Consider the following 26,744-nt stretch of genomic DNA (forward strand, 5'->3'; position numbering starts at 1 on the left):
AATACAGTTATTTAGTGTTCGTAGGGTTAAATAGTTCTTTTTTGTTGTTGATTGTGCGCGTGTACCGGCCAGATCTTTGTCTGGACGGTCAGCGTCTCAGGTGCCATGGCGAGCCGTGATGGCTTCACCAGGCTCACCAGGAAGCACGGGGTGAAGGTTGGTGGCGGTGCTCGGTGTAGTGTAGAGGAGGTCGCTTTAGCCGTGGGGGAGGTAATTGGGCACGGGTCTGTGAAATCGGCGGCCCGTATGAACAGTGCCGTGGTCTTATTTGTGGAGACAATAGAGCAGGCAAACACACTTGTGGAAACCGGCATCACAGTGAACGGGATGTTTGTGACAGTGCTTCCACTGACACAACCGGCGACTAAAATCGTTTTATCAAATGTCCCCCCGTTCATCAGTGACGATTTTCTATGTAAAGAATTATCACGTCACGGTAAGGTTGTTTCACTGATTAGAAAAATGTCATCTGGCTGCAAATCGCCGCTGTTAAAGTACGTTGTGTCTCACAGGAGACAGCTCTTCATGATTTTAAATAACAGTGATGAAGAGTTTAACTATAGATTTCATGTTAAGGTGGATGATTTTGAGTACGTGCTTTATGCAACTTTATCACACGTGAAATGTTTTAACTGTGGTGAGGAAGGGCATCTCATTAAAGTCTGCCCTAACCAAGCCGGACCGGCAGCGGCCGGCCCCGCTGTGCCTGAACCGGTGCTGTTTGGGCCGGCTCCATCCAGCGCGGAGGAGCGGTGCTCCGCAGAGCAGAGCTCCGCCGCTGCGGAGTCCAGGACCAAAAAGCGGCGAGCCACCACGCTTCAACCCAGACCCGGAGTCGGCGATCCAGCTGTGGATCTGCCCGGACCGAGTACCGGTGGTTCAGCTGCTGAAATTTGAGCCACAGACAACGCTGTGAAGTCACCGACGGTCGGTGAGCCTCAAGCCTGATTTATGGTCCTGCGTTAAATCGACGACGTTGCTATGTCGTAGGGTACGTGGCTACGCAGAAGGCTCGTCGTAGCCCCCGGCGTAGCCTGTCGTGCACCTCCTCAAAAATGTAACTACACGTCGAGGCGATGCAGACCCAGCGCAGACCAAGAGGGCTGTGATTGGTTTGCTTGGTAGCAACGCATTTCCGGTTCCGTATTTCCAGATTCCATCCTGCCCGCCGCGAATCCGCGCCATCTTTAAACATCTTCTGTTGCGATGTAAATGCAGTATTAAGGCCCATTTATGCTCAACGTTAAATACAGATAGCCTTCTGTCTGTGCTCCGCGTTCATTTCTGTGACCGGAAAAGCCGGAAGCTAAACAAAGAATCAACTAGAGATGACGATATCCATTCAGGAAAGGAACGCAGCCTCCTACCGCTCTGGCAGTGAATTGCACCGCAACGAAATGGAGTGACGGAGAAGTTCGATGGGTTCACGACGGCGTCACGGCAACAGTGTAGGTACGTCATAGGACGCCGCAGGACCATAAATCAGGCTTCAGGTGTCTGAGGTGAGCGGTGAAGGGGAGAGAGAGACACAGGTGATGGTGGTGTTGGGGGTGAGGATGCAGGAGGGGAAGTTGAGGTGGCAGGGGAGGAGGATGAGATAACAGGGGAAGAGAGTAAGGTTACAGGGGAAGAGGACGAGGAGCCAGGGGGAGATGGGGATTTGATAGGTGAGGATGGTGAGGGAAGGTCAGGTGAAAAAGGAGCAGAAAACATGCAAGAAGGAGCATGTGAGGAGCAGGTGGGTGAATCAGCTGACACAGCAGGGACTCCGGAAGTAAGTATGAGGGAAACATCTGAAGAGGGGGCTGACGGTAAAATGACCAGACGCACAAGACTGTCAGCCAGGGTGGAGAGCACTGACGGTGAGGACTGGTTCTCTGATGGCAGTGAGACATCAGCCACCTCGAACAATGCAGTCTACCCTTGTAGAAAAGGCCCCAAAGTTATCGTTATTATGTTAATGTGTGACGTTCCTGTATAGTGTTCTTGTGTGGTGTTGTCCTGCTCATGTGGGAGCGTGTCGTCCCCCCCCCCTGCTGGGCAGAAAGCGTAACTGACAGTATTTTCAGTTCGAGAGAAAAGTGTGTGCTCCGGTGAGTCGGCAGAGTGAGAGCGAGTTTACGGTCGAACAGCTGATTAACATCACGGCATGTGGTCTGTGCGTGGATGAAACGTGAGTATCTGTGTGTATATGGATGTTTATATTGCGGGAGCCACAGACTGTATTGTAACCGTAACAGTAACTTAGCACTCACCACATGTGTTCGCCTGCTTAAGCTAGTTGTAGCAGTCAACTCACCTCCCTCCGGTCGAGTCTACGTCACTTCACGTGTCATGTTATTGTTATCGATCCTAATCGTTAGTGATGTTTACAATGAGTGTTATGTAAATATTACCATGTGATGTTGTTATAGGTGGGTTAATGTGCTTTATTCAGGTGAAGTGTGTTTAATGCATATGACAGTGGAAATTAGCAGCAAATGGAGACATTTATTTCAGTATTTCTTTATTTGTTTATAACATATTAATAGCTTTATTCTTCATTCTTTCTGTATTATTTCTTGCTGTAGAAAACCACCTGACCTCATTGCCTGCAAGTTGGAAAATAAATCCACCAGAACTGAATCACCTGCCTCTTTATTGCCTACTCTGAAGACAGTGGCCGCAAGTAGTGATCTGGCCGTCACACACGGTGTGGACACAGTGATAACTAAGAGAACTAGCCCTACATCTAGAGATCTCCACTACAACCCTGCCAAAACGATCAGAATGTACCTGAGGAAAACAAAAGGCCTGAGAAAAATAAAACTTGAGAATTTTTTTCCAGACAAAAAACAGTTTTGTGAATCAGCCAGACTCCACATGAGAACTGGAGAAACTGGTACTCCAGAAAAGTATAGATTACAGAAAAAACTGATCGAAGTTAGTAAAACATTGAAATGAACATGATGAATACAAACATCTGTTTTTTATTAACTTATCTGGTCGTTTTTAGTATAGGTTTTAATCTCTCAATTTCCATGGATAGTTTTAGAGTTGGGAGTTTAAACCTTGACGGGGCCAGAGACGCAAAAAAGAGGGTGTTTTTATATGAGACTGCTAAACTCAAGAAGGTTGACGTTTTATTTATTCAAGAGACACACAGTGATGAACATAATAAAACAAACTGGGAGAGAGAATGGGAGGGTAGAACGTTTTTAAGCCACGGCACCACAGCGAGTGCAGGAGTGGGATTCCTCTTTTCAAAAACTTTTAACCCACAGTCTGTAGAGGTGGAACATGTCGTCCAGGGAAGGTGCCTTTTAATAAGAGCCGGCTTTGAGCATTTTAATGTTATTTTTATCAACATTTATGCTCCTAAAAACGGTGCAGAGAGGAAACGCTTTTTAGAAGAAGTTAATGATAAATTAAAAGATTTTAATTCGTCAGATTATGTTTTTTTTAGGCGGGGATTTTAATTGTACAGTGAATGAGCTTTTAGACCGCAATCATGCAGAGCCTCATCCAGCCTCCCAGCGTGCTCTGCAGCAGCTGGTCCACTGCCATGGCCTGGTGGATGTATGGAGGAGGATGCACACAAGCTCCAGACAGTACACATGGTCCCACTGCAGAGACAACAGGATCTCTGTAGCACGCCTTGACCGATTTTATTGTTTTAAACAACACTTTAATGTTGTTAAAACATGTTGCATTTTGCCTGTTGGTTTTACCGATCACTCCTTGGTTTTATGTAGCGTTTTTATCAGAGGTGTTGTACACAGAAGCGCCTACTGGCATTTTAATTCGGTTTTAGTTGTTGATAGAAGTTTTAAAGATGCTCTTAGTTATTTATGGTCTGGTTTTAGAGAGAGGAAGAGCGAGTGTACAAGTTTGAGACAGTGGTGGGACCATGGAAAAATACAAATCAGACAGTTATGTCAGCAGCACACGCTCAATGTCACACGAGACATCACCAGATCTATTAGTGATCTGGAGACTGATATAGCGGAACTGCAACATTTGAGTGAGTCCACAGGAAATCGAGGATATATTGAAATCCTCAAAACCAACAACTGTACACAAGTGAGTACAATGGCAATAAACAGTTGTTTGAGGAGTTCTGTGGTGAACTGCCACAGATCCAGCAGGACATGAAACCACAGCTAGAGCGCCCCCTATCAAGGGAAGAACGGTTTGCTTCAAGGTCTGTTTTTACCCGGTTTTAATAAGAATTTGGTTTTGTCTGTCTACGCTGATGATGTTGTTGTTTTTGTAAAAAATCAAAAAGATGTGACCACACTAGAGACCCTCACACAAAAGTTCTCTGCAGTCTCGGCAGCGAGGGTGAACTGGGGGAAAAGTGAAGGCCTCGCTGTTGGAAAGTGGCGTGAAGGTCTCCCAGTTCTGCCTCAAAATTTAGTATGGAAAAGAGATGGTCTCAAATATCTCGGCATTTATGTGGACAATGAAAAATCAGAAAAGAAAAACTGGGAAGACATAACAGAAAAAATAGATTCAAAACTACTAAAATGGAAATGGCTCCACCCCCAAATGTCTTATAGAGGTAGAGTCTTGATTTTAAATAACCTCGTCGCTTCACTGCTGTGGCACCGACTGGCCTGCTTGGACCCGCCCCCAGGCCTGTTGGCTCAAATACAAGTCAAGATGGTGAAATTCTTCTGGGACCAGCTGCATTGGGTGCCACAGTCGGTGTTGTTTTTATCCAGAGAGGAGGGGGCCAGGGCCTTGTCCACCTGGCCAGCAGAACAGTCACCTTTAGAATACAATCTGTCCAGAGGTACTTAACAGGACCTCCAGACTTAGTGTGGAGGGACGTGGCCAGCTGTATTTTCAGACGCGTTAACAGCCTGGGACTGGATGCTGCTCTGCTTTTAACCGATTTTAGATTTTTAAGGTTAAATGGGTTACCTAAATTTTATCAGGGTGTTTTTAAATCCTGTTTGCTTTTTAACTGGGAAAGATCCCACAGGTTCAACTCTCTGCACTGGTTCTTAGCAGAGCCGCTAACAAATGGAGCCAGACTGGATGTGTGCAGCAACACCACGCCTGGGCTGAGGGGGGCGCTGTGCCAAAAAAAACCTGATAACCCTGAAACAACTGATAGTTTCAGTGGGGCCAGCGCTCGCCGACGCCCAAGCTGTGGCCTCAGCTCTGGAAGTACGCTCCATCCGGCTGGCGCAAAGGATCCTAGAGCTATGGAGGCAAAAGCTCTCTGCCAAAGAGAAGAGCCTCCTACAGCGGTACAGTGAAGGCAGAGTGGAACCCGACCCCACGGATGACTTCCCTGAAATCCACCTGACCCCTGACCTCACCGAGCTGAGTGGCCCCCTCCTAACAAACTGTACCAGCAACAAGGTCAGTCTGAACAACATGGACAGAAAAAAACTATATATGAACTTTGTGAAGATAATCCACAGGAAAAAACTGTGCAACAGACACCCCACTGTGTGGACAGAGAGACTGGATGGACAGCGCCCCCAGTGGACAACGCTCTATAAGCCCCCCATCAGGAAGCTGACCGGCGATCTCCAGTGGAGGATTCTCCATGGGGCCATCGCCACAAACAGTTTTTTATCCGCTTTTAATCACAGTGTTTTAAACAAGTGTCCTTTCTGTGGTCAACCTGAAAACGTCTTCCATGTTTTCACTGAGTGCAGCAGACTCACTAGGTTTTTTAGTTTTTAACGGGTGTTTTTAACCTTTTTAACATTGCGTTCTCTGGCCCTGTTTTTATCTGCGGTGTCAAACAAAATAAAACAGAAAAACAAAAGTGCCAATTGATAAATTCTCTCTTAGCGGAAGCAAAACTGGCAGTATACTTGACCCGCAGAGACAAAATTCAGACAGGCTCCACACAAGATCCTGTGACTGTGTGAAAGATGAGTGTTAAAGCCCGACTCAGCTTAGAGTTCTGCTTCCACAGGGAGCCTTGTACATTTTGAAAACATGTGGTGCTATGAGAACATCTTGTGCTGTGTAACGGATGGAGAGAAGATAATATATAACAAGTGCCTTATTTAAACATGATCTATGAATGTGTTTGATTTGTTTTATGTTTTTGGCTGAAAATGTTTTCCCTTGCAAATAGTTGTTAATAAATGAGTTTTTAAAAATCAAAACATCTTCTTCTTCTTCTTCTTCTTCTTCTTCTTCTTGGGTGTTAAAGTGTTGCAGAGCGTCGACACATGAGTCTCTTCATCTTACCTTCTTTTATTTTGTTGTTTGTTGTGTTTGTCTGCTTTTTATAGAAAAGAGATAATCAATCAATCAATATCAGAAACTAATGAAACCAAACAGACAGAGCGAGCTGCACATATTTATCAATAATTATTTATTAAACAAGGATTGATGGATTAAATAACGACTGGGCTGTAGAGAGGATTCACAGGCTCGAAAATAAAACATCATCACAACATCATTTAAATATTGATAAAGTATATTAGTCAGTGAAATAATCAATAATGCGTAAGTGATACCTGATTGTAAGCACTCACAAATATTAAACATATAAAATTCAAACGTCTCTCTGAAGTGACGAAGACATTTAAACACATTCAGTAACAACAGAAGAAGACGAGACATTAAAGGACAGTTTGTCTTCTTCTTCTCTGCCTTTAATCTGAGGATTAATCTGATCTTCATCTGCAGCACAGATTATTTTTACTCTTCATTAATCTGACCTCTGACCCTCCCCCTCTTCATCCTCATCTTCCTCCTCCCTCTGCTCTCTGTCTCACTCTGATCTTATTCAAACAACAGACTCGTAACTCACTTGCTCTTTATCTGAGTGTTTATAATGAATGTCTTTATTAATGAGTCAGTCGTCACAGACACATGAAGAGGAACAACGTCCACATGATGTCCCGCACTGTGAGTCTGCCGTCTTCTTCTGTGGTGGAGTCAGCACAGAGGATCCTGCTCCTTCTTTTGATTCCTCCATGGTCAAACCTGGTGATGACATCATCACCCTTCACCGTGGCTCTCTGGCGCCACAACAACAGAGTCTCAGCCAGCAACGTCTGCCAGCGCTCAGAGATGGCGGACGGAGGACTGACGGTCCGCTGCAGCGGACTGAGACTGACACAGGTGTGTGTGTGTGTGTGTGTGTGTGTTGGTGTGTGTGTGTGTGTGTGTGTGTGTGTGTGTTGGTGTGTGTGTGTGTGTGTGTGTTGGTGTGTGTGTGTGTGTGTGTGTGTGTGTGTGTGTGTGTGTGTGTGTGTGTGTGTGTGTGTGTGTGTGTGTGTGTGTGTGTGTGTGTGTGTGTGTGTGTGTGTGTGTTGGTGTGTGTATGTGTATGTGTGTGTGTGTGTGTGTGTGTGTCTGGTATTCATGATGATGTGTGGACATGGAGCAGTTTGTGCGTTGTGGGCACTCTCTAACATCTGCCCAGGTGTTTGTGTCCTCAGGTACCTGTCGGCCTCTCTAACCTGACCGTCCGTCTGTTTCTGGATAAAAACCTTCTCAGCTCTCTGCCGGCCGGCTCCTTCTCTGATCTGTCGCTGCTCGATGAGCTCGACCTGTCGCACAACCAGGTACGCATCACCTTCACTTCTGCTTCAGAGGGCGACGACGGGATGATGAAATGATTTACATCTTGATGCATCAAGGTTTTTGATTTCTGTACGATTTATTTCCTCTCAGTGTGTGACTACTTATTTTTAAAACAGCAGTTTTTAAATCCCGTCTGCATCAAGGCAGGGAAAATGAAAGTTTCCCAAACATTAGAGATGTAGCTAACGTAGCTAGTGTAGCTAGTGCACCAGCTAAGCTAACGTAGCTAGTGCACCAGGTACGTTAGCTGTGGCTGATCACTGACAGACAGAAACAAACTCCGACGGTCCATCGTCTGTTTGATAATCTGAACACAGATTCTTGTGGTGTCCTTTCTAAAATGACCAGAGGTGAAAGTTTCTATATTCTGTTCTGATCCATGAGTTAATGAACAGACAGTGTTAGCTAGCTAATGCGCTAGCTAGTTAATAAGTCGTCTACTTCCACATTAAATTGTGTTTCTCTCCGGTGTCTGCTGTGCTTCTGCCACCATGATGTGCGCACAACTTTTGTGATGTCCACTCAAAACTGGTCCATATAATACTTAATCGCCATGTCGACACAGCTGACAGGAAGAATTATGTAAACGTAATAATATGTAAAGTAGTTGTAGTTGGTGTTAGTTCCTGTTTCCTGTTTCCTGTCAGCTCTCCTCACTGGAAGCCGGTTGTTTCCGCGGTTTGGCGTCCTCGCTTCGCTTCCTGGACCTGTCATCCAATCAGTTGTCTTCGTTGGAGCTGGTGGCGCTCGGCGGGCTGCGAGCTCTCACCAACCTCACACGCAACCCGTGGCACTGTGACTGCAGGATGCAGGTGAGATCACCTGTACAGGTGACATTATTAATCATGTAACAGCAGAAGAAGAATAAAGTCTGACTCTGTTCATTCATTTGAAGAAAGTGTGTTTGACTGATTCTGTTTGTGTCTCTGTGTTCAGCTGTCGATGCCTCAGCTGGATCTGGACCCGTCATCTCTCTCTGAAGTCATCTGTCAAACCTCTGACCTGCCGAACCGCGGTACGTCCACGCTGCATTCACATCGAATCAGACTTGTAGGCTGCAAAACGAAAGCTGATGTCACACTGGGGTTGAAAAAAACCCAATACGACATAGTATCGCAAAATTGTTGTGTGACAGTATGGTCACGTTTTCTTATTGTATAATTACTGATATTACAAATACAAATTAAATTTTAGGCAGCTTCTAAAATAATATCATCAGTTGAATTTTCAGTCCAACAGATTAATTTTACAGCTGCAAATAAAAATGTCTTCAGTGATGAAAACTTTATTTCATTAGATGAAACACATGTTGACAGTTTCCTTTGAAGACAAAACGTACTGTTTAAAAAAAGATAATAAATCACATTAATACTGTATCATGACTGAAGTACACTGTCCCACTGAACACTACAGGAAGTACACTGCCCCACTGAACACTACAGGAAGTACACTGCCCCTCTGAACACTACAGGAAGTACACTGCCCCTCTGAACACTACAGGAAGTACACTGCCCCTCTGAACACTACAGGAAGTACACTGCCCCTCTGAACACTACAGGAAGTACACTGCCCCTCTGAGACTTTGGATCACATCGGCGATCAGCTCACATTCTATTGGCTGTTTAAGTCGTTGCATCAGGCTGTGTCTGACAGTAACGTTACAGGTGGCGTATGGCTCCTCCTCCTTGAGGAGATCAGATGGATAGATTCATTAAACACAGTGTTTTATAAATGTGCTCTCAGACGTTTTCTTAACTAACTCTTTTATTGATTTAGTCTTGTTGAACGTATCTGACTCGTCCTCGTGTTGTCCGAGTGTGAAAGTGTTGTGACGTGATGTTTCAGGAGCTGTTGGGACGCCTCTGCTTCAGCTGCTGGACGACTGGGATCTGTGTCTGTCTGTGAGAAGAACCACTGATGTGGTGATGCTGGTCACCATGGTCCTCTGGTTCTCCACCCTCATCTCCTACCTGCTCTACTACATCCGACAGAACCAGGAACACGCCCGCCAACACATGGAGTACATCAAGGCTCTGCAGGGACGCCAGCTGTAGAGGAAGATGGAGCGCCAGAGCCCATTTTTGAAAACCAACACCCACCCATCCTCAAAGCACCAGAACCGACCCGTTACCTGTCATTAAGTCTAAGTAAAAACCTCACCCGTTAATAAAAGTCCTGCGACCCTCCACCCATGATCAACCCCCCAGGCTCCAGTCCCTCACATGAAGCCGATTCTCCGTCTCTTTGACTGGATGGTGAAAACATTCAGTCACTGCCAGGTTAGGAAACATGTTAGCATGCTCCTTCCACCACCATCAAACCTCCAAAGGATCCTCCTTGGGTGTCTTGAACTCCATGTAGGCTGCCACCTTATCCTCGGGCTGCAGAGTGTCGTGGCTGGAGATATTGTGTTGTTTTATGTGTCAGAGAAATTTATCATGTTGTTGTTGTATTAAAAGTTTGGAAGTTACTGGTGATTTAATATTTGAATTTAAAAGCTGTGATTTGAGTCAACCTTTAGCTAGCATGCTAACGCCATGTGGCAGCAGAACATGGCAGGGAGCAACTAGGTGAGAAATGTTCCACAAATTTTTAAAAATAATAGATTAAAAAAACTAAGGAAAAACCAATTTATAATTATTATATTTACATTTTAAAATTATGTCACAGAATTATTTTTTTTTTATAAAAGCACTTTTTCCAGGTAATTTTCTTTGTTTTAACTTTTTTAAATTAATTATCTTGTTTTAAATTTTCTCTTTAATTTCTTGCAACTTTTTGAGGGAACGTTTCCTCTGTTCGTTGCTCGCTGCCTCCCTCCTGTGTTTGTTAAGAATTTGGGGACCTGTGGAGTCTCCTCTCGTCTTATTGGCTCACAGACCTGACGTGAGTTTATTTAATGAGAGCAGTTACTTTAATGTGTCAATCATCTCTCTGTTTTCATCTTGTTTAATTTCACATATTTGTTTTAATTATGTTTGGTTGTGTGTGTGTTGTTTTTTCCTGACTGTGTTTCAGTTGGTTTATACATTATATACACCAAACATAACGATACAAAACAAAGAGAAAAGATGAATCAATAAAAACATGAAGTGCTAAACATAAAACAAAAACACAAATCATCATGATCCAGTGTCTGTTCTGTCTTCTTCTGTGGTCATTTCAAAGCTTTACAGACACAGGTATGAATTAATGTGCAAACGTGTTCAGTGTGTAACGAGGCCTCTGGATCTCTGAGCTCCTTCTCTGTGTGCACAACACGAGACATTAATCTGTGCAGCAGCACTTATTTTCCTATTTATAACGTTTATTTGTCCAAAATAAACTTGCGTGATGACAGTGGACGAACAAATGAAATCATGTCCAAATCACAAACAAATCATTTCAACACGTCTTTAACTCAGTAAAATAACTTTATCAGTAATATTTGTTTCAGAGACAACCAGCTCTTTTCCCACTGCAAGTCTTCTGACAGAGGACCAGAGGAAGCAGCTGCAGATGACCTCCTGTGAAATGGTGGCGCCCTCCAGTGGCGGTTATGACGTCACTGCAGTCAAGTCAGTTTTATTTGTGCGGCACGTTTCATACACAGAGACACACAATGTGCTTTTACAGTAAAACACAGAAAACCTGAGATAAGAAGACTTGTGCTTCACACACACACACACACACACACACACTGATGTTACAGCTGCAGCAGATCTCAGTTTCACCTGATTTAGTTTGAATCCTCGGCACATCCAAGAGACACGTGTTCGATGATGAGGCATGAGGTTGGTCTGCAGCAGGTCAGACAGATATTTAGGAGCTGTGTAAACAAGTATTAATATTCTGTGATCAGTTCTGGACTGTGCCGACGGCCACTGGAGTGTTTTCACTACAGGTCTAATGTGTTGTTCCAAGTTAGCACTGACACTGTGGCCCCTGGACTACCTGTCGTCATTACAGTAATCCAACCTGCTGGAGATGAGCCAGGAACCAAGTCTCCAGAGTCACATCAAGACAGGAAGCTCCTGAGTTTGGAAGTGTTCTTTAAATGGTAGGTGACCGTCAATGACCGTCACCAAGACAAGCTTTTCTACCAGCTTCACATCATAGTTCAGAAAGCTCAACATCCAATGAGAATTTATATTCTTACAGTTCTAGCTGTGATAAATTTTGGCAATTTCATGTTGTCTTTATGAAGCAGAGTAGCGACCGCTCCGGCTCAGTCTTGGTGAGGTGCTGAAAACATCAGTGATGCTCTGATGAAGGTCGAATAGACAGAAAGCTCAACAATATAGTGAAATACTGCGTTTGTTGAAGGTGGCAGTGAGTGTGAGTTTATTTATCTCCTTTAACGTTAGCTTATATTGTAGTTATGCTATGTAGCGTGTGAAATAGAGTGTGGTGAATGTGCTAGGAAGGGTAGTATCAGCACTGTCTCTACCTGGAGCTCGCATGTACGGAGCCTGGGTTTGGTTGAAGGTGGCAGTGCTGTTTGGGCTGAGAAAGCCATGTGTAAGTAAGGTAAAGGAGGTTGTTGGGTTGGTGTGGGGAGCAGTGAGACCTGGCATTAGGGGAGTGTCTCTGGGACGCCAGAGATCACTGTCTAGCCTCCTGGAGGTGTCGTGGGACCAACTAGACGAAACACTGGTGAAAGGAGGTTCCCACCTGATGACCACAAAGACATGCTAGTTATCACTGCTCACTGGTCTGTATAGTTAAGCCTTGCCATAATAGCTTGTCGTAGGGCTTAGGAGGTGATTCACTGAGTGCTGATCCTTTCTCTAGAGCACAAACTTCTTGTGTTTATTTGAATTCGTAGATGTCAGTGTGCGGAAATCTTTTTCCACCTATCTGGGCCTGTTCAATTTCAGTTTCAAATTCAATTTTATTTATAAAGCCCAATATCACAAATCACAATTTGCCTCACAGGGCTTTACAGCATACGACATCCCTCTGTCCTTATGACCCTCACAGCTGATCAGGAAAAACTCCCCAAAAAACCCTTTAACGGGGAAAAAACGGTAGAAACCTCAGGAAGAGCAACTGAGGAGGGATCCCTCTTCCAGGACGGACAGACGTGCAATAGATGTCGTACAGAACAGATCAGCATAATAAATTAACAGTAATCCACATGACACAATGAGACAGAGAGAGAGAGAGAGAGAGAGAGATGCAGGTAATGACAGTAGCTTACAACAACATTATTGAAAGTTATAGTTCTGGCTACTGTGGTACAATATGTTGAAAGTATATATTATTATCTGATAGTATACATGTGTGACAATAATTGTCCTTAAAAATCTGCGGTAACATAAACACAAGAGTTTTGATCTGTAAGCCCCGCCCCCTCAGCCTGGATAAATAAAACACTCTCGTACTCATCGTCCTCCGCTTATCCGGGTCCGGGTCGCGAGGGCAGCAGCCTCAGCAGAGAAGCCCAGACAGTCCTCTCCCCAGCCACCTCCGTCAGCTCTTCCGAGGGAACCCCGAGGCGTTCCCAGGCCAGCCGGGTGATGTAATCCCTCCAGCGTGTTCTGGGGCGGCCCCGAGGTCTCCTCCCGGTTGGACATGCCCGAAACACCTCCCAAAGGAGGCGTCCGGAAGGCATCCTTACCGGATGCCCGAACCACCTCAACTGGCTCCTCTCGATGTGGAGGAGCAGCGGCTCTACTCCGAGTCCCTCCTGGATGTCTGAGCTCCTCCCCCTATCCCTAAGGCTGAGCCCAGCCACCCTGCGGAGGAAACTCATTTCGGTCGCTTGTACTCGCGAAATAAAAAAATAAAACTCATGCCTCCCCTTTCTCCCTCATAAATAAGAACAGTCTCTAATTTATGACAGAATCAAAACAAACTGTTTACCTCTTTATTTGTTTGTTTGTGTTTGTGTCCAACAGAAAACATGGGTTTGTTTCCAGGAGAGTCTGAATCGATCTGTCTGTGATCGATTATCAGCGTCTGCTCTGCTGTGATCGTCTCATCCAGCCTGAGGTTTCCCATAATCCTTTGCGCTGTAGAATAGTTGCCAGTCATTGCCGTTAACTTCAGACTGAGCTCATTAATTACACGTCGGTTAATTATTCCGTGTCTGTCCGCTCATCATGAAGGAGACAGCGGCCAAGCGGCGCGGGGACAAGGCGGGAGGCCGGGACCGGGACTCTAAAGCCGACAAGCCGAAGGAGCCGGCGGGCCCCGAGCCGCAGGACGTGGAGATGCCGGAGGAAGAGGCGGCTAACGCGGCTAAACAGCCCAAAGAGCTGGACAGTGTCACTCTGGACGGTAAGACTCACTTCCATTAACGTTACTGCCGTTAAACCCACCGGCAGAGTCCGGTACCGGCTCAGGAGCTGGTCACTGTCCGGTCCGGTTCACCGGAGATGAGTCAGCGGCTGTTAGCATGTTAGCTAACATGCTAATGATGAAGCTAACTGTTGTTGTGACCGAGCACTCGGTAAAGAACTACAGATTAATACAGATGGTACAAGATAAACTTTATGAACACAGGTCAGAGACGATCATGAGAAACATCAGATGATCACTGTTTGTGTCTGTGACACATTAAATATGATGTTTACCTTTAAAACTGATCAGAGTCATCCTGTCGGATCAATACACTCAGATCATATAAAAGAAGAGCTCAGAGATATTCACTGATTTAAATATGATTAAAGTTCAGTATGAAGCTGCCTGACTGTTGACTTCATTCACATCTCAGTGGTGATCTCCTCATCTGCTCCTCTCCGATCTTCCTCCTCTGTCCCCTCTGTCCTCTCTCCTCTGTCCCCTCTCCTCTGTCCTCTCTCCTCTGTCCCCTCTCCTCCTCTGTCCCCTCTCCTCTGTCCCCTCTCCTCCTCTGTTCCCTCTCCTCCCCTCTCTCCTCTGTCCCCTCTCCTCCTCTGTCCCCTCTCCTCTGTCCCCTCTCCTCCTCTGTTCCCTCTCCTCCCCTCTCTCCTCTGTCCCCTCTCCTCCTCTGTTCCCTCTCCTCCCCTCTCTCCTCCTGTCACCTCTGTCTCTTCTCCTCCTGTCACCTCTGTCTCTTCTCCTCCTGTCACCTCTGTCTCTTCTCCTCCTGTCACCTCCTCCCTCCTCCTCTGTCCCCTCTCCTCCTGTCACCTCCTGTCTCCTCCTCCTCAGACATCAAGGAGCACGTGAAGCAGATAGAGAAGGCGGTGTCGGGGAAGGAGCCTCGCTTCGTGCTGCGAGCTCTCAGAGCGTTACCGTCCACCAGCCGCCGTCTCAACACCAACGTGCTACACAAAGCCATCTTTGGTTTCTTCACCAACAACACGTCCACCAGAGACTTCCTGCTGGGCTTCCTGGAGGAGGTGAGGAGGAGTCGAGGAGGAGTCACGTCCTGATCAGTCACTGACTTTATTATTGATTAACCTGTTGAGAGAATAATAAGCTGCAGTCAGAGTCTTAGCCTTGGACCAAGACCTTCATTGCATGAACGTCTTGAAAACGAACCCCGTTTTTTGTTTGGTGGTTCCCGGTCTAGACCGATTCACGTCTCCATAAATGTTCAAATCAAACATGTAATGCACTCACCTCATAGTCACAGATTTCACACTTACTACCAATGTGCAAAACACCTCCCAACCGCTAAAGTGGCGCTGTGGCGCAGTAGAAAGCCGGTGCATTCGTTCATTGCAGGAAAATTTCAAGACCTCCCGAGATAAAATGCATGTTTATTGAACAATAACAGATATACAAACACACAGCAACCCCTGTACACCTTCCTAACATCTGTGCCTATAAGGTGAGTGCATTACATGTTTGATTTGAACGTTTATGGAGACGTGAATCGGTCTAGACCGGGAACCCCCAAACGAAAAATGGGATTTGTTTTCAAGACATTCATGCAATGAACGTCTTGGTCCAAGGCTGTCAGAGTTTATGCAAAGAGATCAACACAGGACACATGAGGTCAGATGATCAGTATTGATACCTTCTGTCTGTCTGTCTGTCTGTCTCTCAGCCGATGGAGATGGCAGACGGAGACGTCCAGTTTCGACCAAGGACCGGTAAATCTGCGTCAGCTCCTCTGCTGCCGGAGGTGGAGGCTTACCTGCAGCTGCTGCTGGTGGTTCACCTGACCAACAACAAGAGATACACAGAGGTCTGCCTGCCTGCCTGCCTGTCTGTCTGGTTTTTATTTATTCACTGTTGGTCTGAAGACGTTCAGTGAAAGTGTCCCTCAGGGGCTCCTGTAGGTGATCCCTGACTGATTGTGTTTGAGAACATACGTTCTCGGAACCTATCAGCTGTATTCGGCGTCTGACTTCCAGCAGACGGCGATACAGCCTCTGGGGGCAGCCCCCTGATTTTTTGGCGTTCCAGTTTGAGTTGGGCGGAGGAGGCGAATTTCCGTTTCCGACTTACGTTTATATATAAGTAAATATGCTGAACCATTGCGATGGATTCAGAGTTTGCAGTGACGCCAATTATGTTCCGTCTCGTTAGTTCACTGCACGGACCGTTTAACCTGGCAACAACTGCAGCCGGCTCAAAGGTGATTGGTCAATATCACGCGGACTACAAACAGCCTACAACCCGACACCAGGGCTCTTCCGCTCTTCTTCTGGAGGCAAGATCTCCGGGGTTTGCCTACAGACTCTACATTCACTGAATATAGAGTCTGTATACAGAGACTAGAGAACATGAAACAGAGACTGTTTGTGTTGTGATTGTTTATGTTGAGTTCACATTAATTTATAACCTTCATCATTTAAAGTGACTGGACTGACCTGACGTTGATGCACAAAGTTTAGGTTTTTAATACTTACATGTATGTACTTCTTTTCATTGTTTAAATGTAAAGCGTCTTTGAGAGCCGTAAAAGCTCTATATAAATAAAATGTATTATTATTATTGTTATTATTATTATTAAGCATATTTCTATACAAACTGTTTTTGAACATGTGAGAACGTCTCAGTGTCGTCTGAACTCAGGCGGCAACACAAGAGTTACATCAGGAAGTATCTGATCGGTCAGCACCAAACAGGACGCAGGTTCAACACTCAGCCTGCAGGTCCATCTGTGTATTCTCCATGAGGAGGAGGAGGATGATGAAGGTGATGATGATGATGATGATGACCTGTTGTGTGTTTCAGGCTCAGAAAGTGTCAGACGACCTGCTGCAGAAGATCGGCTCTAAGAACCGCAGAGCTCTGGATCTGGTCGCCGCCAAGTGTTATTATTACCACGCCAGAGTGTACGAGTTCCTCAACCAGTTTGACTCCATGCGCAGGTACACACACACACACACACACACACACACAGAGGGTTAACTCCAGGTGTTAATGGGGCCAAAATAATTACAGTTAATAAAAATATTTTAAAGGTACAGTCTTAGTTTTTCTTCCTGTTTGTGTCATCAGTGTGAACGTTTCTTTCTTCTTCTTCTCATGTCAACACTGTCACTGTGTTTAACCCTTCAGTTTCCTCCACACGCGTCTGCGTACGGCGACTCTGCGTCATGACGCTGACGGTCAGGCCGTCCTCCTAAACTTGCTGCTGAGGAACTACCTGCACTTCAACCTGTACGACCAGGCCGAGAAGCTGGTGTCCAAATCTGTGTTCCCTGAACTCGCCAACAATAACGAGTGGGCCCGCTACCTGTACTACACAGGTGAGACTCATACCTGTACCACACAGGTGAGACTCATACCTGTACCATACAGGTGAGACTCATACCTGTACTACACAGGTGAGACTCATACCTGTACCATACAGGTGAGACTCATACCTGTACTACACAGGTGAGACTCATACCTGTACCACACAGGTGAGACTCATACCTGTACCATACAGGTGAAATTCATACCTGTACTACACAGGTGAGACTCATACCTGTACCACACAGGTGAGAGTCATACCTGTACCATACAGGTGAAACTCATACCTGTACTACACAGGTGAGACTCATACCTGTACCACACAGGTGAGACTCATACCTGTACCATACAGGTGAGACTCATACCTGTACTACACAGGTGAGACTCATACCTGTACCATACAGGTGAGACTCATACCTGTACTACACAGGTGAGACTCATACCTGTACCACACAGGTGAAACTCATACCTGTACCACACAGGTGAGACTCATACCTGTACCACACAGGTGAGACTCATACCTGTACCATACAGGTGAGACTCATACCTGTACCATACAGGTGAAACTCATACCTGTACTACACAGGTGAAACTCATACCTGTACTACACAGGTGAGACTCATACCTGTACCACACAGGTGAAACTCATACCTGTACCATACAGGTGAAACTCATACCTGTACCATACAGGTGAAACTCATACCTGTACCACACAGGTGAGACTCATACCTGTACCATACAGGTATCACCTCTTCTACCACGACCTGTGTGCCTGTTAACTTCATTAGTGTTTTGTTTGTGTTTATTGTTGAGAGTTCCTGTGTGTTTACCTGTGTGTGTGTGTGTGTGTGTGTGTGTGTGTGTGTGTGTGTGTGCACCTGTGTGTCACGTGACCTCCTGCAGGTCGTATTAAGGCGATCCAGTTGGAGTACTCTGAGGCTCGCAGGACTCTGACCAACGCTCTGAGGAAGGCTCCTCAACACACTGCTGTGGGCTTCAAACAGACGGTCAGTTACACACTGATACACACACTGACACACACTCCTTGACAGACTGATGGACTCATCATCATCACACTCTGGTTTGATAATAACAGACATATTGATCTGTGATCAGGTTCACAAGCTGCTGATCGTGGTGGAGCTGTTGTTGGGAGAGATTCCTGACAGACTTCAGTTCAGACAGCCGTCACTCAAGAGGTCACTGATGCCCTACTTCCTGTTGACCCAGGGTCGGTATTTACACACCAGAAAACACCAACACAGTACAATACAGTCATTTCCATCAATCAATCAATCAGTCAATCAATGATTGATTGATTTAATCTGATTAAACCATTAGATTTTAAATGTTTGGTTTAATAATATATTTAGTTTAATTAATGGTATTTTATACATCAGGTCACAAAACGTTCAGTACACATGACTGTAAAACAAATGTTTGTTTAACAAGAGATAAAAACCCACAGACGTGTCAAAATTATGATCCAATCACACGTCAGATCACAATGACATCATGAGGGTCTATCCTCCTAAAAGGGGGCGTGGCCTTGACCATTTGCAGACTGCCTGTATGTGCTGGTCTGGTGTTTTTATTTTTAATTTTATAGTTTTTATACTTATAAGATTTAAAAAATATATATAAATCCTAAGATTTATAAACAGGTTTTTATTGTTGTGGTGGACGTATGATCACATGTCCTCTGTGTGTGTGTGTGTGTGTGTGTGTGTGTCCTGTGTGTCCTGTGTGTCCTGTGTGTCCAGCGGTGAGAACAGGTAACCTGGCGAAGTTCAACCAGGTGTTGGAGCAGTTTGGGGAGAAATTTCAGACTGATGGGACGTACACGCTCATCATCCGCCTGAGACACAACGTCATCAAGACCGGTGAGCCAATCACAGGACATGTCACCTGTCAGGGTTGTTCTTGCACAGAGAGCAAAGGCCCTGACACACCAAGTCAGGCCGTCTGTGAGTGTCTGTTGCCCTAGTTATTGCGGTGTGTCCCGCACCATTGGCATTTCGGCGGTGGCGGCAGAGCTTGTCGGTGAGAGAGATGACTCTGATTGGCTGTTCAGGTTTTATTTCCTCGCCCCTGTAGCGAGTGAATCTGCCTGTAGTGAAACCGGGGCTAACCGGTGCTTCCTCCTCAGGCTCCACTTCACTCAGCTGCCCCACAGACCTTCTTCCCACTTTAACCTGAATAACAAACCGGAGCTAGCTGGGAGCGGCTAGCGGAGCATTAGCCGCAGCATGACAGGAGGGAAGCACCGCCAGTTAGCCTCCGCTAGTCTCTGAGCTAGCCCCGGCTCTCCGTTTGGATCCAACCGGAGCACCAAGCCCTGGTTTGTTATTCAGGTTAAAGTGGGAAGAAGCAGCGGGTTTATCGGGCAGCTGAGTGAAGTGGAGCCTGCGGAGGAAACACCGGGACCGTCTGGATGTAATAGTCCGTGGAGGTGCTGCGGTGCTCGGCTGCACAGATAGGAAACCCCTCGGCTGACAGGATGTACCACTCTTTCACTCCGCTCTCTCTCACGCAGGCGCAGAACGTACGTGCTACTTGGCCGTCGGATGTAGTCCGTGTAGTGTGTTCAAATGCAACTGACACAGGGCGACGTGAGGCGACGTAGACGACGCAACAGTTGGCTTTCGTCGCCGCTAGTTCTTTGATGTCGGTTTGGTGTGGTCTCGACAAAACTCTGATGGGTGTTATAATGACAGTGATAGATTTATTTACTTGGTAGATTTCTGTTTCTAGATTTGTAACTGCAGTTTGGGCATTTTACCAACATGATGGCGCTGTTGTTATCAGCACAGTGCACCGAGAAAGACACAGACAAATCTGCCACAGAGGAAGAAAAGAGCCACCTGTCAGCGGCCAGTCTTTCACGTCGCGGTCACCATAATAAAACTCCTCTCCCAGCCATTCAATGATAGTTTCATATTGCCAGTTGTAGTTTATAAATCCAGCTGCACCAGTAGATTCATATGTGGTTTGTGAACGCTGCTCCAGAGTGTGCGTGACTGCCGTCATGTCCTGACACCACCTACAGTCGCGACATGCACGGACATAAAGCGTGTCTTTTAATCAACTTTTGCCCCCTTTATCAAACACAAACATTCAAACAGATTCTGTAAAACTTTATATTAGTTAATTACAACACGAGAACATGACTGCAACATGTGGACTACTGATGAAGGCAAATAATTAAAATCAGAAAGTAAAATAATGAAATGATGTATAAAAGGACAGGCTGTCTTGTTAAAGTGTGTGAGAGGGTTACTTACAAATTATTTCTTAGATTCTTTTTAAATGCTTCAGAAACATTTGTGTAAATATTATTTAGCCATCAGAATAAAACAGTTTGACGCGATGTTCAGTAACTCTGTGTGTGTGTGTGTGTGTGTGTGTGTGTGTGTGTGTGTGTGTGTGTTCAGGTGTGCGTATGATCAGCCTGTCGTACTCTCGTATCTCTCTGGCCGACATCGCTCAGAAGCTGCAGCTCGACAGTCCAGAGGACGCAGAGTTCATCGTCGCCAAGGTAACCAGGAAATACCTCAACTCAAATCATCATCATCATCATCATCATACAGAGATCTGAAGCAGTCTCTCAGACCGAACTGTGTTCCGCTGGTGTGTTCGTGTGTGTGTGTGTGTGTGTGTGTGTGTGTGTGTGTGTGTGTGTCTTCAGGCGATCCGTGACGGAGTGATCGAGGCGAGCATTAACCACGAGAAAGGCTTCGTCCAATCAAAAGAGACCATGGACATCTACGGGACCAGAGAGCCTCAGCTGGCTTTTCACCAGAGAATCTCCTTCTGCCTGGACATCCACAACATGTCTGTCAAGGTGAGACACACACCTCTGCGGCTCACCTGGCCACCTTCCAGGACCTTTTACCATCTGCCAGGACCTGTTGCATCCCATGTCAACACAACAGCGAGCTAGAGAGCTAGCATGCATGACCAGTGTGTCACAGTGTGAAAGATGGGGGAAACGGCCAAAAGCGTGGCTTCACTTTGTAAAAGAGAAAGACGACAGGCACGGTGCATGCTGGATGTTCATCAGCTGTGAGTCAGGCCGCACCTCAAATCTGATGAAACAGTTAAGGCAGCACGGCAGCGTTGTGAACAAGCGTCTCTGAGCACGAGTGCGTCGGCCTCAGCCAGCACCTGCAGTAGTGTCAGTGACGGCGAGCTGCGACACACTGTTCACTTTGGCGTTGAAGGGAAAGTCTGAGCCACTGAGTTTCCTCCTGTAGTGTCACTTGTCCACCACAAGGTGGCACTGCTGCTGCTCCAGTTGTACAAAAAGCAATGTGTGTCTGTCCTTTCAAAGTAAAGTCACACATGGTCCGGTCATAGGTTTGGATTTATTCTGACAAGGAGCAGCTCCTCATAGAGTTTCAGGTTTGTTTTGTTTTTTTCTGCGACTAAGCGACCAATGAAATCTTGCTGATTAATGACCTTTCTGGTCATCAGTTTGATATTCCACGTTATTATTTTGATTAAAAAAGTGTCTCATGTAATCCCCAACAGGATCTTTATTAGTCCTCTCACAGTTAGAGATGAGCGTCCACGGTGTAGCTGCTGACAGTAACTGTCTGTGTGTGTGTGTCGTCCTACAGGCCATGAGGTTTCCTCCTAAAGCTTACAACAAAGACCTGGAGTCAGCAGAGGTAACACACACACACACAAGCTCTCTCTACATGTGAAGCTTCATCACAGATTTAACATGTTATCAGTTCAGATGATTTAATGGGCGTCATGTTCAGAGGACAGACTGATGACACCAGATCACAGGCTGGATGAATTAATGGACGCAGACATGACATCACTCATCAGTTTGTGGTCTCACACTCTGAAGACTACACCGGTGACCATCTTTGTTTTTTGAAGCCAGTTTTTGGAGGAGATGACGGAGCTGTGCAGGACACCCATTGCTCCACCTCCATCCTGATTGACAGGTCGCCACACAGCTCTCTGAAGTTATTTTTTTATTGCCCGTGCTCCCTCTCTAAAGTCTAAGGATTTTGTTTTCAACGTAGACATGCACATGCACAACTGGCCGTAGTTAGCTTAACAACTGGCCGTAGTTAGCTTTACAACTGGCCATAGTTAGCTTCACAACTGGCCGTAGTTAGCTTTACAACTGGCCATAGTTAGCTTTACAACTGGCCATAGTTAGCTTTACAACTGGCCATAGTTAGCTTAACAACTGGCCGTAGTTAGCTTTACAACTGGCCATAGTTAGCTTCACAACTGGCCGTAGTTAGCTTTACAACTGGCTGTAGTTAGCTTTACAACTGGCCGTAGTTAGCTTTACAACTGGCCATAGTTAGCTTAACAACTGGCTGTAGTTAGCTTTACAACTGGCCATAGTTAGCTTTACAACTGGCCGTAGTTAGCTTAACAACTGGCCGTAGTTAGCTTTACAACTGGCCGTAGTTAGCTTAACAACTGGCCATAGTTAGCTTAACAACTGGCCGTAGTTAGCTTAACAACTGGCTGTAGTTAGCTTAACAACTGGCTGTAGTTAGCTTAACAACTGGCCATAGTTAGCTTAACAACTGGCTGTAGTTAGCTTAACAACTGGCTGTAGTTAGCTTAACAACTGGCCATAGTTAGATGAATAACTGGCTGTAGTTAGCTTAACAACTGGCTGTAGTTAGCTTAACAACTGGCTGTAGTTAGCTTAACAACTGGCCATAGGTAGATGAATAACTGGCTGTAGTTAGCTTAACAACTGGCCATAGTTAGCTTAACAACTGGCCATAGTTAGCTTAACAACTGGCTGTAGTTAGCTTAACAACTGGCCATAGGTAGATGAATAACTGGCTGTAGTTAGCTTAACAACTGGCCATAGTTAGCTTAACAACTGGCTGTAGTTAGCTTAACAACTGGCCATAGTTAGCTTAACAACTGGCCATAGTTAGCTTAACAACTGGCTGTAGTTAGCTTAACAACTGGCCATAGGTAGATGAATAACTGGCTGTAGTTAGCTTAACAACTGGCCGTAGTTAGCTTAACAACTGGCCATAGTTAGCTTAACAACTGGCCGTAGTTAGCTTAACAACTGGCCGTAGTTAGCTTAACAACTGGCCGTAGTTAGCTTAACAACTGGCCGTAGTTAGCTTAACAACTGGCCATAATTAGCTTAACAACTGGCCGTAGTTACCTTAATAACTGGCCGTAGTTACCTTAACAACTGGCCATAATTAGCTTAACAACTGGCCGTAGTTAGCTTAACAACTGGCCGTAGTTAGCTTAACAACTGGCCGTAGTTAGCTTAACAACTGGCTGTAGTTAGCTTAACAACTGGCCGTAGTTAGCTTAACAACTGGCCATAGTTAGCTTAACAACTGGCCGTAGTTAGCTTAACAACTGGCCGTAGTTAGCTTAACAACTGGCTGTAGTTAGCTTAACAACTGGCCGTAGTTAGCTTAACAACTGGCTATAGTTGTTAGTTGTCCAATGAACATGGATACAGCAGGTGCGCACCAACACCAGAGCGACACTGTTGTGATGCACACGTGTTCCTGAGTGCCTTTTTTTTTAGGATGTGACAGCTGTGCCCTGAGATAAGAAAAGTTCATTATGACCACATGTCATGTGACAAGGACCAACCAATCACAGCCGACAGATATCTTTCCTTCTTCAGTAAATATCAGTGTGTGATCAATATGGAGGAGAAGTTGATCATGTTGCTGTCAGAGCGTCACAGACGCAACCTGCCACCGCGCTCTGCAAAGCTGGAGCAGAGAAGGCACACTCGGAGCCGACCTTGTGTCCTCAGGCTTCACTTCTCAGAGTGAGAGGCTTCATCAGCTTCTCCACAGTCTGTAGATCAGAGACATGATGTTGCAGGTTAGAAAGCTCAACACTTAAACATGTGACATTATAACTTATAACTTTGTTTTTCCGTGTCTGTTTCTGTGTGCGTGGTGCGTTCAGGAGCGTCGGGAGCGAGAGCAGCAGGACCTGGAGTTTGCCAAAGAAATGGCTGAAGACGATGACGACAGCTTCCCGTGATCCCCTCTGCTGACTTCCTGTGCAGACAGGAAGTACTTCTGTGTGTGCGTGCATGTGTGTGTCTGCACACTGATGTTGGTAGATCAATTATTACCCACAATCCCCCTCTGCTCTCCTCTCCTCCTCTTCTTCCTCTGTGGTGTAACCTCTGATCTGTTTGTTGTTTCTGTCACTGATAAATAAAAACACTCTGGGTTTGTTTACACACGTGTGTTTCTGTGGTGTTCTGGGTAATGTAGTCACACAGTCACATAATTCTTTACTTATTTTGAAACCTCAGATGTTCTCCGGCAGCCTGAGCTCAACGTGTCCTTAATAAAGGTCTGTTCTGTGTTACCATGGCAACAGTGTGTCAGTAGACCAGTGGTACATGTAGTCAGCTGAAGCAGTGAATTCTTCAGTCTGTACCTACTGACGAGAAGCTCAGTTTCTGAGTCTTCAGTCTTATGCAGCCTCATTTCAGTGCCTACATGTACCAGGATGCAATGCACCGGAGCTCCTGATGCTCAACCCACAAATACTCCCCACACCTGCCAAGCACAGTTAGCTCAGCAACTAGCCCCAGTTAGCTTAACAACTGGCTATAGCAAACAGCATGGACAACCAGAGGTAATATAACGCCCCATAGCAACAGACTCGCCCATGGTTTCGTCCTACCGCCGCCATTTTGGACTGTCAGCAGACCCGCTTGCATACAAAGACACACAGACAAACTGAAGTATATCGCTATTAATTATGCTTACAATGCTACTCACCTCGTGATAGCTTGGTCACAGCTGCTTTTTCACGTTTTTGTAAAGCAAAATATAGACTTTAAAAAAACAAAACGAAGAAAAACGGCCTAGATGGCATCTCTACATATTACATCCACTTATGAGAAGATTAACTTAATTACTCCTTCAAAATCACCCCATAAGCCAATCTACCAAAAATAAATAAATAATAAAAAAATATATATATATATTTTAACTACAAACACATTAATGGCGACGTCACATAGTCAGGAATAAAGATTTATTTACAGTTTGTACAGTAAGGGGACAGTAATAATAATAATAATAATAATAATATATAGGCTATTTTAATATGATATATTTTAATACTAAAGCAGTAATCAGTTCTGATATAAATGGTCCAAGAGGCCATATATATATATATATATATATATATATATATATATATATATATACGTGTGTGTGTGTGTGTGTGTGTATATATATATATATATATATATGTATATGTATATATGTATATGTATATATATATATATATATATATGTATACATATATATGTGTGTATATATATATATATATATATATATATATATATATATATATATATATATATATATATATATATATATATATATATATATATGTATATATATATATATATATATGTATATATATATATGTATATATATATATATATATATATATATATATATATATATATATATATATATATATATATATATATATATATATATATATATATATATATATATATATATATTGGAGTTCTTACCTGTCGGGATCCTTCGGGAAACGGTGGAAGGCCAGGTGCGGGGTGTTCCACTGATAGTTGTTGCAGTTAATTGCACTACACTGTTTTCTTTTACTTGTTTCCTCCTCTCTCCTTGACATCCTGCATGTTGTCTGGGCGCAACAGTCCAAGCTCAACAGTCCAAAATGGCGGCAGCGCCCCTAGTGGCTGTTGGCAGAAATTCAACAGAGCTTCGCCTCTTGGTGTCCACGCTCTTTGGTTCAAGTCAATCTGTCTCACTGTGTGGGGGGCGTGGCCTTGAGATGAACGTGAGCTGACCCAGGAACAGGCACAGCTCCTGCAGCTGTGATGTCACAAACATTTCATCACATCCAAAAAACCTCTGAGTCAGCAGATGATGAGCACGCAGCGTTCACAGCCACCCTGGAAACATGTGGAAATTTAATAATGAACAGAGTGGAAAAAAACTTTGACTTTAAATCTCTGCAGCGGAAAGTTTTAATTCAGCAAGAGGAAACTTTAAAGTTTCAAAGTTTCCTTTAAACTTTAAAGTTTCAAAGTTTCCTCTCTGATTCATTAATGAAGCTCAAGATGGAGATCAGTACATAACTTTAGCTCACTGTTTACAACTAAAACAAACAAACCCAAAACAAATAAACAAACAGACCTGAAACAAACAAACAAACAAGCAGACATGGGGGGTGTTCCAGAAAGCAGGTTCAGTGAAAACTCTGAGTGTGTTGACCCTGAGGTGAGGGAAACTCTGGGTTTTCAGCTCCAGACAGAGAGGTAAGTCAAACTCTGAGTCCATCACCATGGCAACTGACTCTGTGAACCTAACCTGCTCGCTGGCAGGTTTTCTATAAGAAACCCTGAGTTCACCCTGTCTCCTCCCTACTGCTGAGCCTGAAGCAAGCTGGCAGACACACATGGGTTGTTCATATGTAGGAAGAATTAATTCACAATGCTTTACGCTGGGAGAGGATCTTCAGACCCGTCTCGATGTGCTGTCTTTCCCCAACGAATATCTGTTTGAACAGAACCGTTTTTCATTAGA

General features: G+C 44.9%; 2 protein-coding genes across 2 annotated transcripts; both read left to right on the forward strand.

The window, feature by feature from the left end:
• The first annotated feature begins 6,887 nt into the window (after positions 1–6,887).
• LOC125879470 (leucine-rich repeat-containing protein 3-like) lies at positions 6,888–10,483 on the forward strand. Its single transcript, XM_049561377.1, has 5 exons — positions 6,888–7,086; positions 7,407–7,532; positions 8,199–8,363; positions 8,488–8,566; positions 9,397–10,483. Exons 1-5 carry the CDS (start codon positions 6,955–6,957, stop codon positions 9,603–9,605), a joined length of 711 nt encoding a protein of 236 aa, XP_049417334.1. The 5' UTR covers positions 6,888–6,954; the 3' UTR covers positions 9,606–10,483.
• A 3,039-nt stretch (positions 10,484–13,522) lies between these two features.
• On the forward strand, positions 13,523–24,383 carry psmd3 (proteasome 26S subunit, non-ATPase 3). Its single transcript, XM_049561310.1, has 12 exons — positions 13,523–13,815; positions 14,671–14,861; positions 15,515–15,655; positions 16,651–16,787; positions 16,978–17,168; positions 18,058–18,161; positions 18,271–18,385; positions 18,918–19,037; positions 20,589–20,692; positions 20,843–20,998; positions 21,777–21,827; positions 24,103–24,383. The coding sequence occupies exons 1-12, from the start codon at positions 13,638–13,640 to the stop codon at positions 24,178–24,180; spliced, it is 1,566 nt and encodes a 521-aa protein (XP_049417267.1). The 5' UTR covers positions 13,523–13,637; the 3' UTR covers positions 24,181–24,383.
• The last annotated feature ends 2,361 nt before the right edge of the window (positions 24,384–26,744 follow it).

Source organism: Epinephelus fuscoguttatus, linkage group LG19, assembly GCF_011397635.1.
Source record: "Epinephelus fuscoguttatus linkage group LG19, E.fuscoguttatus.final_Chr_v1".
NCBI classification, from domain to species: Eukaryota; Metazoa; Chordata; class Actinopteri; order Perciformes; family Serranidae; genus Epinephelus; species Epinephelus fuscoguttatus.

Excerpts from the sequence above, each read along its gene's own strand:
- LOC125879470 (XM_049561377.1), top strand. The coding sequence starts at position 6,955 with ATGACATCATCACCCTTCACCGTGGCTCTCTGGCGCCACAACAACAGA. Across the intron at positions 7,087-7,406 it reads GCGGACTGAGACTGACACAG|GTACCTGTCGGCCTCTCTAA; the intron begins GTGTGTGTGTGT and ends TTGTGTCCTCAG. Across the intron at positions 7,533-8,198 it reads TCGACCTGTCGCACAACCAG|CTCTCCTCACTGGAAGCCGG; the intron begins GTACGCATCACC and ends GTTTCCTGTCAG.
- psmd3 (XM_049561310.1), top strand. The coding sequence starts at position 13,638 with ATGAAGGAGACAGCGGCCAAGCGGCGCGGGGACAAGGCGGGAGGCCGG. Across the intron at positions 18,386-18,917 it reads CTACTTCCTGTTGACCCAGG|CGGTGAGAACAGGTAACCTG; the intron begins GTCGGTATTTAC and ends CTGTGTGTCCAG. Across the intron at positions 20,999-21,776 it reads TCCACAACATGTCTGTCAAG|GCCATGAGGTTTCCTCCTAA; the intron begins GTGAGACACACA and ends GTCGTCCTACAG.